The 13,831-nt window shown below is 42.8% G+C and overlaps 1 protein-coding gene across 4 annotated transcripts in view; it reads right to left on the bottom strand.

Moving 5' to 3' along the window:
- Positions 1-13,831, bottom strand: part of ATXN10 (ataxin 10) — a 167,799-nt gene that overhangs the window by 108,655 nt on the left and 45,313 nt on the right. For all 4 annotated transcript variants that reach the window (XM_075070470.1, XM_075070472.1, XM_032763001.2 and 1 more), the window contains exon 4: positions 1,917-2,013. In XM_075070470.1, the coding sequence (XP_074926571.1) occupies positions 1,917-2,013 (97 nt within the window). The remainder of the gene's footprint in view (positions 1-1,916; positions 2,014-13,831) is intronic.

The following is a 13,831-nucleotide window of genomic DNA, read 5'->3' as shown; positions in this document are numbered from 1 at the left end:
TCATGATTTTTAAGCCAAACATGATATTTTGGAGGCTTGACTCATGATTTTTGAAGCCCTAAGGCTTCAGGACTTAACTATTAGAGACAAGGATGAGATCTAATGTTGAGGGCAGATTATCCCACATCTGCCTACTGTGAGGTTTTTATACCTTCCTTTGAAGCAACTGGTAGAGATACTGCCAAAGACAGGATACTGGACTAGATGAACCTCAGGTCTGAAACAATATGGCAATTCTTATGTTCCTAAATAAGCTAACTTTTTATTCTCCCTCTACTTTCTCTCCAAAGCCATCCTGTGTAGTCTCCCCTGGACTTCCCAGTCTGCTGAAGATCTCACAATATCTTTCTGAGAGACCAGCCAGAGCGACACACATTTCAGCAACCTAAGCACTGTCCAACAACTCTCCTGGCAACATAGCTTCCACCTCTCACAGAAGTGGAATAATTATGCTGATGGGAAAGCCCTTTACCGTCACCATACAGCCATCTTCATCAGATTGGCATTAGCGGCGCAGCTGCACCAATCTAGCACTTCTAGTGTAGACCTGCCATAACTCAGTCAAAAATCAGTATCTAGGTCGGGGTGGGCAAACTACGGCCGTGAGCTGTTTCAAGCTGACCCGCGAACTGCACCATGTGGCTCGGCCCCACTTCGGCGCTCCAGCCAGGGCCCAGGGTTGGGGGCCATATCACGTGGGTATGTGAAGCTGCAACATGGCCCCACTTCGGCTCCTACACACTCCAATGGCCCCCTCCGGCGCTCCAATGGGAGCTGCAGGAGCAGTGCCTGAAGACAGGGCAGCATTTAGCGCCACCTGGCCACGTCTCCACGCAGGAGCCGGAGAAGGGACAAACCACTGCTTCTGAGAGCCACTTGAGGTAAGCACCGCTAAGCCTCTCACCGCGCCCCAACCCCCTGCCCGAGCCCTCATACCCCTCCCACTTTCCAAACCTCTCAATCCCAGCCCAGAGCTCCCTCCTGCACCACAAACCTCTCATCCCTAGTCCCACCTCAGAGCCCGTACCCCCAGCCAGAACCTGCCCCCCTTCCTGCACCTCTGCCCCAGCCTTGATCCCCCTCCCACCCTTCGAACCCCTCATCCCAGCCCAGAGCACCCTCCTACACCCCAAACTCCTCATCCCCACCCCCACCCCAATTCTGTGAGCTCTCGGGCCAAAAAGTTTGCCCATCCCAATCTAGGTCCATGAAGATTTCAGGGCGGAATAATGGTCAATCAAGATAAGCATGCCTTAAAATCAAAACTGTGAAACACAGTATAGCTGACGTGCACTTTTATTAAAAGCAAACCAATCCCACAAGATATTTCAGGCCAGATCTAATAAAATACTGTAAATAAAAAAAAGTCATTGAAAAGCTATATGTTGTTGTAAGCTTGATCCAGGAATTTTGGCCAAATCCACTCTATAGATATGCATCAACATATGCAAGTGTGCAATACTTCCTATGTATGTCAACAACTTTCAGAGACTTTTTTTGTTTTACTTTCACTCACCTTTCTCCATCCCCTCCCTGCAACAATAACGATCATGTTTATGTGGCAGCAATCTGAAGTTGGCCAGAGTTAGGTTCTCAGAAATTATTACAGCATTCCTCTCTGTAAAGGTCTCTGAACAAGATCTCAGCAATTGAAGCAGATCATTTACACAGATCTTCTTGGAATTTCTTACCCAAGAAACCAGTCTATTGTCAGTTTAGAACAAGAAGGTTTTTCAGGTCCTGATTCCTGAGGTCAAGTAACACAAATACATCCACAGGATATGGTCTCAATGGGCCTATTCTCACCAAAGTTATTTTTCAAAGCATTATGGCACTAGTAGAGTAACAAATATCATGTACAAAAGGTCTAAAAACACCATAGGGATTACATTAGAAAAACCCATGTAAATGCTTACAAGAAAAGATTTGGGAAAGTGCACTTCCAAATGCTATTCTGGGAATCTCCATTTCCTGCTGCAAGGTTTCCAAGAAACTGCAGGCTACAACGTAAAGCTGAGGAAAAAGAACACATGTTAACAGGAAATTCAGAGAGATATCAAAGATTAATACACTCTGTGCAAATATCAATACATATCTATATGAAAGCCATCCATTTCAGAAAATCGAGACAATATTTATGTAGCTCTAAAACAGATTTATCATGCTATATATATTTCCCTCATATTTGCTTTGCTTATACGGTGAATTAATTTTGTACTCAAAAATTCCATAAAGCACATGATACACCCCAAAATGACAGATAAAACAATTTTTTTTTTTTTTTTTGTTAAAGAAACACTGGCTAACAATTTTACTGAATATGAACGATAGCTGCTGCAGAGGAAGGGATTAAGAAAGACCAATGGAAGTACAAGTACAGTAAGTTTGCTGTAGGAAGGAGCAGCAGTTGCCACATTGCAATGGCCATTTTGTCTTTTCCATATTTGCGGTGGCTTTTTTCAGTATCTGATTATGGGATGACAGCTCTGCTAGCAGCTTCAGAAATATAGTTCTCGTCCCTCTCCAAATTTCTTCAGCCATGGGAAAATACACCAGCTAATTTCACTATGTGTGGCACCATAAAGAAGAGAGAGTAAATGGTGGTGGCAGTAGGGCTAATTATATTGCCTCAAATGGAATGGAGCCCTTCCTACCCTCAAATAAAATAGCAAAGTAGCCAACACCTCTGTACACCCAAGCAGATTTTGAATGGCAGGTTACAAAGCTGCACCACCTGCCTACAAAGTTATGGACATGTGAACAAGGCTCCAAAGGGGCTGGAACAGTGGTCCCCAACCTTTTTGTGGCCAGTAACACATTCATGTTTTCAGAAATGTGTGGGGGGCGCCAACAATTTCTCAAGGCTCTTTTATATCTGCACATTAAACATACAAAAAATCATATTTAATATAATATATGAATCCATAAGATAAAAAAGGTAAGGGTAATTTTACATGTAAAAGGTATTCATAAATTATTTGGCAATTACTCTTTCACCTTACCATGTGAATTTGCTCTTTTTTATCTACATGTAAGAAAAATTAAGGCATTTTTACAAAATAAATATCAAACAGTTTTCATCTTATTTTTAAAAAGTTAAACATTGTTGAACTGCTGGTCCAAATATATTTTATTTATTATTCTTACTTTAACATAGAATGAAGCCTGCAGCCCCAGAGTTCTCTGTTCCTGGCAGGGGCGAGACCGTGGCTTCTCTCCCCTGCTGGGCACTAAGCGGGCGCATATAAATGCCCTGGCGGGTGCCATGGTACCCACAGGCACCGCGTTGGGGACCACTGGGCTGGAAGTATGTATGTCAGCCATGTAAGTGACTACAGAACTAGCTTGTCCGTAAGCAGTGGACAAAACTACAGGTAGCACAGAATACTGATGACCACAATAAACATACAGTAGAAAAATACCAGTATTTATTTTCAAGTTTCTTCCATCTCTTATACCAGTTACATCCCTACCTTCTCGAGAATAGCTAGTGAAATACAGGGCAATTCCCCAAAACACTCAGGAATATGAATGGCAAGTTCAGTTCACTGTTATTCAGCAAGTCTAAGAGTAACTACCTTTATGTTGTACCATGAAACAAGGGAACAAGATGGGAAAATTATCATCTTAGATTATGAAAAATATATTGGTGTAGGTAGACCCTCAAAAAGCAACCCCAACAAACAATCTGATTCACTCATTATCCACTTTATTAGTAGGTAATTTGGCAAACAACTTCAAGATACTCAACACCTTAAGGTTTCACTTCTGGGCTACGTCTGCACTTACAACTGTAAATGGTTACCTGTGTGTTGTGCCCCATTGTCCACATCTGAATCACATTCTTGAAGGAGTACACACAGTGCGAACACTTGCTTATGAGGGGTATGGATATGTGCTCTGGTATGGGTCCCAAGCTGTTTTACAGTGCAACATGGATGGGAGAAAGAGGTGTGTACCAGGTCACGAGTACTGAGAGTCCCCTAGAGCCACTCCCACAATGCACTTATCCCTTTGCTGCCTGACTCTTACCCAAAAGGTATAAAGGTCCCTCCCCCCATTGCCAGTGGCCCTGAACACTTCAGATCAGTTCTCCCGTGAACTCTGTTGATCAGCAGAGTCACCATGGAGCATATTCCAAGAGCTGCCGCCTGGTCTCCGGACCACACCCCGGGGGCAATCAATGTGTGGGCACAGTAAACCCTTCTCCACAGAACTGCATGGGTCGGCAGGCACATACACCTGTACCAGGACATTTCACAGAGGCTGGAAGAGGCACACATTCACCAGACTCCATCCATGAGGCACCTCAGACTCCTGTAATGGATGGTAAAGGACTCCAAACAATCACTCCAGGAGGAGACCTAGCACATGCCCCTACTACGATGAGCTGAACCGGATGTTCTCCAGGGCTGTGAGTACAGAGCCTGAAGGGACTCTCAACCCCTCCTCAACCCTGCCAACCTCATGGCAAGGAGGCAGCAGGGATCTAAGCCCCTGGAGACTCTGAGGAAGATATGCATGTGATTCTGCACTTGCACCTAATGGACCCAATTGAGGAAAATCCCCAAGTAGCCTGAGGAGGACCCCAAGCTCCTGCAGGAACTGGAACCCAAGGCTGATAAGTTACAACACACCCTCATGTTCCCCTGAAAAATCCCCTCTTGCTCCAGTAATATATGCCTGAAACTACTGTCTCCCACCCCCCGCCCCAAACTACTCCCTTTTCTCCACTCTATTCCAACATGAACCCCAAACAAGATACAGCTGTAAATCAATGACTTCATTTAAATCCTATGAATCACTATAAAGCATTTAGCAGTCTGTTATAGTCCTAATGAGCAGTCATTGTGCCTCTGTGGCTGTGCATTTCTCAGCCAGTACAACAACAGTCCCTGGGCTGTGCAAACCCAGAGGAAAGGAAGGGAAGAGGCAGGTTCTGAAAGGGCCCAAGCGAGAAAAGAACAACTTTCCGATATTTGTGCAAAGCCCCAACACCACCTCTCTCCCTCCCCGCCAGTCTCTCTCCTCGTACAATGGTAGCCGTGTGGAAGCAGATGGGTCTGCTGGGTTGCTTGCCTACAGGCCTACCTAAGTCTGGGAAGGGAAAGGGAACCACTTGGGTTGTCTGAGGAATGTTATAGCAGTACATTCTGCCTGTGCCCATTTCAGATATTTATTACCAATCCCAGTCTCTGGTGAGTGGCCTCTTCCTACCCCAAACCACTCTGCTTCTCCCAATTTCTGCAGGGATGGGTGAATCATGCACTTCAGCAGTTGCTCAAACACAGTGGAGAGACAATTGGCTTGCGGTGATGATTCAGGTTCTTAGGTCTGTGTAATTCAAGTCAGTTGGGGGGGTGACTTAGCCACATCCCTGAATGATGTAAGTTATACTGCTGTGAGTGTAATGTGGACATAGCCACGGAATCAGGCACAGTTTGGGTTCCCTCAGGCAAGGGAGGATTGTGCTCTACGGCAGGAGCAGGCACTGATGAACTGTTTCATGAAGAGGGAGTACGTCAAGAGGGAATGGGACCATGCACTCATGCAATCACTGGTACAATTGGTGGGAGAACACTTTTGGGTCCTGACCACCACTGTGGCCATGACAGAGTGGCTGGAGATTTTAAAATAAAAAAAATCTAAAGTCACAAAGAAATGCACCACTTAATTAGCATTTGTGCAGTCCCAAGTACCGAACACACTGTGGCAGAGACTGAGCAGGGTCTGCCATGTGGGAGCACTGTGCTAATTTTGTTTTCTAAAGCTTCTGTCTTTAGGCTCTGAACCAGAACATCAGGAGGCTGTACGAGCTGAAAGTTTATACAAATACATGGTTATAGTGTTGCGACATAAGTCTGTGTTCGCATGTTCTGTGTTCATATTCTGATGTCGTGTATCTAGTGGTGTCTGTGTAGCATTGGGATCCAGAAAAAGAGGAATAATACACTAAAAGGGGAAGATGTCTTTTCCTCTGTCTACTCCCATGTCTGCCACTTAATCAAATCACCACTGTGTGTCAAAAGACTTTGATCCCAGTGCATGGGTTTATTTTTTGTTAAGTTTTATTAATATATTTTGTATGTTGTTCTTTTGCTTAGGTATTTGTTAATGTCACACTTTCCTCTGTGCACTCTGGTTCAGTTCCTCAGCCTAAGGGTATTTCCTGGCCACTGTAATGTAAACTTGGCCATAATGTAGTCCATCTTTCGGTACCACAGAACTCTTGAAACAACTGTTAAAAAATAAGGGATTCTTGCACATTTTAGAACTAAATGTTAGGTTGTAAAGCCAAAGTCAGCGTTAAACTGGCATAACAGACTGGATCTCCTACAAAGGTCTCATGTGTTGTGTGTGTGCTTAGGAGGGTCCTGATCAGAAACTTTATTGTTGATGGCTATTGCGCATTCAACTTGAGCCTTAATCTTATTATGGAAATAGTACCCAATTAATGTAATGGTTATGGGTTTTATGCTAATATCTAGTTTATTATAATGATAGACATTGGTTTGATTATGTGTTTAGGTTATAATTGATGTTTAGTATGTTGTATGTTTTAGTTATATTCATCTGGTTTAATTGTTGATTGTTTGCAACAGATTCACTGTGCCTTACTCAGACAACAACTACTAAGTAATAGGCATAAAATCAAAGGGCAAATGTGGTAGAAGGAGCACCTGTCGCAGTCTCAACATATTTTATCCCCTCATTGTCTTTAGTAATCAATGTTAATGTTGTCTGCCTTAAACAATTACATAATGTGTGACCATTTAATACCTGGATTGAAGGGTCAAAAAGGGGGAAATGTAGAACGATAAATGAAATTGTTTTTAATTTTTCACTTATTATGTAGTTCTGTTCCATTCGCGTACACTGCTGCATTGTATTCTGTTCACTGTATTGATTTTGTGATGTCATCTGAATTGGCATGTGCCTCTCATACACTTGTTATTAGAAAATTGGTGAGAAAACTTTGTATGAATGTTATAGCCGTAAGGATAGTTATAGTTAAAGTGAAGAAACGTTCATTTTTGCCTAGAAGTAGAATAAGATCCCCCCCCCCCCACTTGTATCAATTCCCATTGATGAATAGAGTGTGATGAGTGAGGCTTGGAAGAACCCACCTCAGACAAGCTACAATCAGTTAGAGGGAATGGAAGCCAGAGCAAGACACATACAACTTGTCAGTGGGCCAATAAAAGAAAAGCAGACATACTGACGACCTCCAGGGATTAGAAAGCAAGCACATTCTTTAGAAACAGGCCTCTTTGAGCGCAATTGGGATAGCACAGAAAAAAAGCAGCCAAAGACAAAGGACACAGCCAGATTTGAATCTGGTCTGGATTGCTAAAGGGAAGCATGCTATAAATCATAGGTGTCTTGCAGAGGGACCTGGTCTTGTTTGTCAACACTCGACATCGATGCGGGATCGGCAGAACCCGGTCACCCCTCCCCATATAACTCACCTGGCAGTGCAGTTAGGGGAGCACAGTTGTAACTAGAGAAAGACGGAGATGTGTGTTTGGTCTGTGTGTGTGTGTGTGAATGCATGACTGTAATATATCATATGCATATGATAGAGTATTAATTAATACCTGTATTACTAATAAATGTGGCGTTTTGCCTTAATCCCCCTGAAAAGATCCCGTATAGTACTTTGAGTACAACAAACACACCACCACACCATAGAAACGCTAATCCAGGAACCAATCCTTGTAACAAACCCCAATGCCTACTCTGTCCCCATAAATACTCTAGCGACAGAGGACCCAACCACATCGGCCACACCATCATTCACCTGCACATCTACTAATGTGATGTTGGTGGGGGGGGAGAAAAGCTCCAAGTAACTGGCAATATGGTGTGAGGTCAAAAGTTTATATTTTCAGGCCTGCTATTGCCCTCGGGCTAATCAACATGATCCTTTGAAGCTAGCATAAGTACATGTGATCATTTATCATTTTTTTTTTGTTTTTTTGTTTATGGTACAAGATGTAATCAATCAAAGGGGGGGGGGTCAGCAGTATGGGTAAAGGATTTAGTTAATTAAAAGATCCGGTAGTTAATAAATTGTAAATGATAAATTGTAGCACCTATGAACATCTCTGTAAACAAGAAGGGTATATAAGACATGGCAACGGATAGTGATTCGTGCATGATTTAAGATTTGTATCTCCTGCACCTTATTTAATTTCAAATAAAAAAGATTCATCTCTCCACTCTGGTGTGGTCATTGGGGCTACGCACACCGGGCAAATGAACCCCAACTGTTGCCCCCTGCAACAGTGATATATGCCATCATGTGCCAGCAATGCTCCTCTGCCAAGGACATTGGCCAAACCAGACAATCTCTACATAAAATAAATGGACACAAATCAGACATGAACAACAGTAATATACAAAAGCCAGAAGGAGAACTCTTCTATCTCCCTGGACAGTCAATAACAGATTTAAACGTAGCCATCCTTCAACAAAAAACTTAATACACTTCAAAGAGAAACTGCTACAATTCATTTGCAAACTTAACATCATTAATTTGGGCTTGAATAGGGACTGAGAGTGGCTGGCACACTACAAAAGTAATTTTCCTTCTCTTGGTATAGACACCTCCTCATCAATTATTGGGAGTGGACTACATCCACCCTGACTGAACTGGCCTTGTCAACACTGGTTCTCCACTTGTAAGGTAACTCCCTTGTCTTCATGTGCCAGTATATTTATGCCTGTATCTATAATTTTCACTCAATTAATCTGAAGAAGTGGGGGGGGTTTACTCACAAAACCCTATGCCCAAATAAATCTGTTTATCTTTAAAGGTGCCACTGGACAGACAGTAATGTTTGCCCACTTCTCAAGGAATTTGATCAGGTGTTCTGATCATTTGTTCCCATCACAAACCGTCACAAGCTCTATGGTTGATACACATCTGTAAATAAAAAGCTACTGTTCACTTCACTTGGGTGTGCACCTTGCTTTCCAAGCATGAGCAACATGATAATTCCCATACATTTGGGATGGGGCAGCAGGATTCACATCAGGATTGATTTCTGTAAACATGTGGTGCTAAAGAAATGCAATGAATTCAGTCCTACCCACCATCCTTCCTTCCCCCAACCATAAATTTCCTTCTGTAAAAACAAAAACGCACGCCAGGGTTCATGACAATGAACTGAGCTGTGAAATACCTGTTGCGGTCCAAAGCAACAGAATGAAAATCAGAAGAAACTTTAACTGAAGCATCTTTATGGCTTTGTTAACAACTTAACTGACAATACAGACAAAAGAAACAGAAGTAAATTAACACTGAAGATATCTGCTTTTACAACTCCTCCACTCACACCAAACAGTCACCATTTGCAACCCTAGGAGTAATTCATGCTTAGCTCCTGACAAATGCTGTGAGCAACAGTGTCAGAAAACACTGGGAAGAAGAAATGTGCTAAACACCTCCCAAAATGTTACAGAACCATTTTTAAATTAAATTACGTTAACAATGCTTAATTGTTCTCCACAATACCCACCTGCTGAAGTGAAAAAACAGACTCACAGAGCCAGAAGAGTACCCAGAAGCCACCTACTACAGGACAGGCCCAACAAAGAAAATAACAGAACGCCTCTAGCCATCACCTTCAGCCCCCAACTAAAACCTCTCCAGCACATCATCAAAGATCTACAACCTATCCTGAAAGATGATCCCTCATTCTCACAGATCTTGGGAGACAGGCCAGTCCTCGCTTACAGACAGCCTCCCAACCTGAAGCAAACTCACCAGCAACCACACGCCATGCAACAAACACTAACACAGGAACCTATCCTTACAATAAAGCCCGATGCCAGCTCTGTCCACATATCTATTCAAGTGACACTATCATAGAACCTGATCACGTCAGATACGCCATCAGGAGCTCGTTCATCCGGAACATCTACCAACGTGATATGTGCCAGCAATGCCCCTCTGCCATGTACATTGGCCAAACCGGACAGTCTCTATGCAAAAGAATAAATGGACATAAATCTGATATCAGGAATCATAATATTAAAAAGCAGTGGGAGAACACTTCAACCTTTCTAACCACTCAGTGACAGACTTGAAGGTGGCAATTTTGCAACAAAAAAACTTCAAAAACAGACTCCAAAGAGACTGCTGAACTCGAATTTATATGCAAATTAGATACAATTAACTTAGGTTTAAACAGAGACAGGGAATGGCTAGGTCATTACACTAATTGAATCTATTTCTCCATGTTAAGTTCTCCTCACACCTTCTATGGATCATCTCGATCATCACTTCCAAGGTTTTGTTTTGTTTTTTTCCTCCTGCTGATGATAGCTCATCTCAATTGACTGGACTCTTACAGTTGGTGTGTGTACTTCCACCTTTTCATGTTCTCTGTATGTATAAATATCTTCTATCTGTATGTTCCACTCTATGCATCCGAAAAAGTGAGCTGTAGCCCACAAAAGCTTATGCTGACATAAATTTGTTAGTCTCTAAGGTGCCACAAGTACTCCTGTTGTTTTTGTTCTCCATAAAGCACACTGAAACAGAGTTGTTAACATATAACCAACACAATGCCCAATGATGGTCTTACATTGCATATGCGCTCTCTGTGGCACGAAACCATGGCCAAAGGCGTTAACCTTGAGAGCCCTCACCCAATAGTCAGTGAATACATTAGCCGCTAGATCGAGACCCACAGGAAGATATTACAACACAAGTACATGGCAATGCTCTATTGAGCTTTTCCAGCAGCACCACACAGTGTCACAATACTGTCCTTCAAAACAGTCCCAAGTCACCTTCTGGCTCCACACTGATCCACAATGTGCAAGCAAATGGCATCATGAGTTTTCCTGGCACATCGAAAACCAGGAGCAGCGTGGGATCTGGCTGCCTTATCGGCTTTGAAAACCAGATCTGTCCTGTGCCCACTTGCTCTAGAAGTATTCCCCTTTAGCCTCAGAAATGTTGTACAAGGCACGGCACACCACTATAATGCAAATCACATTGGCTACACAGGCATCCAGACAGGCCCGTAGGCATTGCCAACAAGCTTCCAGATGCCCAAAGGCAACACGTCCGACCAGATTCTGCACTATAGTTGAATTTCCCTGTTGTTAGTTGGCAATGTCAAGTATATGGCTTCCATGACCCACTTCTAATATGGCTATGTGGAGTCCACAAAATAAATTGGAGACAGAAACACCACGCAGACCACATTGGTTTGCAGAGGAAAGTCCCTTCCTCACAATGTGGTACAATCCTGATCTCCTGAGCAACCTGCATAGGACCCTTTCCCGTGTGTGCAGTGTTGTGTTCATGAACCAATCCTGTGATCCACACTAAGCCTACAGAAAAAATGACTAGTAACCATGAATTCACTGGCCCCTTCATGGGAAAATTTCTGGAGTGGGTTCTGTCCGACGGCCCAGATAGTTCAGAAAACTCATTTTTGAATCCACTATAATTTCACGATTGTGGTATGGCAACCACCCATGGGCTTCATAAACAGTAGTAAGTTAATGTTTCTTTTTACCTGTTAAAGGACAGTTAACAAAGGGACCAAAGACCTAGACCAGAGACCAATCAAGAAAACCGGATTTTCAAAGCTCAGGAGGGAATTTTGGGTGTGTGTTCTTTGCTGCTCTCCGTTGTGTCTCTCGGCTCTGAGAGAGGATCTCTCTATCTCCTATCCCAGGTTTTCTATCTTCGTTCCAAGTGTAAGTACAAAGTAGAAAAGACAGGCTTATTTTGTTTTTCTGTATTTACATGTGTTGTTAGTTGCTGGAATGTTTTAATTAGTATTCTTTTTGAATAAGGCTGTTTATTCTTTTATTTCTTTTAAGCCAATGACCCTGTTATTGTCACCTTGATACAGAGACCATTTTTATGTCTTATTTCTTTTATATAAAGCTTGTCTTTTTAAAATTGTTGGATTTCTTTTCTTGAGGCTCAAGGGATACGAATCTCTGTGCCAGGATTACGGTCTCTCTCAGTGAAAGACTGGGAGGGAAAAAGAGGAAGGGAGGGAAGGTGAATGGTCTCCTCTCTGTTTTGCATTTTCAGGAATTGAAATAGGTTGATCGTCCGCCATCCAGGAGAGGGCGAAGCCTGGAGGAGTAAAGAGAGACAAGGGCAGAAGGTATTTCCCTTTGTTGTAGACTCTGGGCATCTGAGTCTTGGGTCCCCCAGGGAAGGTTTGGGGAACCAGGAGTGCGCCAGACACTGGAAATCTGGCTGGTGCAGCACTATCAGATCCAAGCTGTAATTAAGCTTGAGCTTTCATGCTAGCATCTTATTTCTGAACCTAAGTTCAGATCTGAAGTAGGAAAGCTATGACATGGCAAATAAGAGTACTTGATAGCATGGTAAACCTGTACAACCAACACCATAAACAGTGACTTCCACGCTGAACTAGTTGCACCTGACTGTAGTTGTCATTAGGCCAACTTCAACAGAGCAATAGCCATCCACATCTGCACAGGTATGAGTCCAAAACGAGGACCAAACTCAAGGGTTGTGCAAGCTGCTCGCACAACTCCTTGAAGATCTGCTTCCATTTGAGAATTCTGTAGCTGCTAGTGTCACCAGATTTTCAAAACAATGTGGTCCCCCACATAGTGCTTATTCTCCGGGACCAAAAGCAGCAGTCCACCCATGTGCATATCAGTGCAATCCAGCAATTCAATACATTTGTTCCATTGGACCTACTGATTTATTTGCCTCTCAGTCAGCTATCTTCGGTACCCACATTTTTCTGGACTCATTCCACTCCATTACATGATCTTTTGTCTTGAAAAGCAGAGCAGAACCACATCATCATGGACTTGCTCATGTCTTCACGCCGTCTGGCGAAGAGAGGGCAACTGGAGCTGCATCGCCTAAATGCGTAAAGGCAGTGGTACAGCAATGCTCTCAGCCTTTCCAGACTGATGTACCCCTTTCAGGAGCTGATTTGTCTTGCATACCCACAAGTTCACCTCATTTAAAAAGCTACTTGCTTACAAAATCAGACATAAAAATACAAAAGTGACACAGATACTGTTATGAAAAATTGCTTACTTTCTCATTTGCATGTATAATTATAAAATAAATCAATTGGAATATAATATTGTACTTACATTCCAGCATTACACTACAGTATAGAGAGCAGATGTCAAGGTTCCTCCCCCACTCTGAACTTAGGATACAATATGGGACCTGCATGGACACTTCTAAGCTTAATTACGAGCTTTGATGGGGTAACACTGCCACCATCCAGAATTCAGTGTCTGGAACAACTTTCTGTCCCCCAAAACCCTCCCTCCCTGGCCGCCTTGAGAGGCTTTTTCACCAAGTTCCTGGTGAACACGACGCAACCTCTTGGATCTTAACACAGAAGAATTTAACCACCCCGTTCCATGCCCACAATTCTGGTGAGTCCAGACCAATCCCTTGATCTTAAAACAGGAAAAATCAATCAGGTTCTTAAAAAGAAAGCTTTTAATTAAAAGAAAGAAAGGTAAAAATCATCTCTGTAAAATCAGGATGGAAATCCTTTCAGGATAACAGATTTATATAGCCCAGGGGAACCCCTCTACCGTTAGGTTCAAAGTTACAGCAAACAGAGGTAAAATCCTCTCAGCAAAAAGAACATTTACAAGTTGAGAAAACAAAATAAGACTAACACGCCTGCCTGGACTGTTACTTAGAAGTTTAACATGAGAAGACTGATTCAGAAAGATTTGGAGAAGCCTGGATTGACATCTGTTCCTCTTAGAGCCCAAGACGCGAAAACCCCCAAAACAAAGAACACAAACAAAAAACTTCCCCCCAACAAGATTTGAA

Source organism: Chelonoidis abingdonii, chromosome 1 (assembly GCF_003597395.2).
Source record: "Chelonoidis abingdonii isolate Lonesome George chromosome 1, CheloAbing_2.0, whole genome shotgun sequence".
NCBI lineage: Eukaryota > Metazoa > Chordata > Testudines > Testudinidae > Chelonoidis > Chelonoidis abingdonii.
Note: the sequence above shows the minus strand (reverse complement) of the source record. Positions and strands in the feature narration are given on the sequence as shown.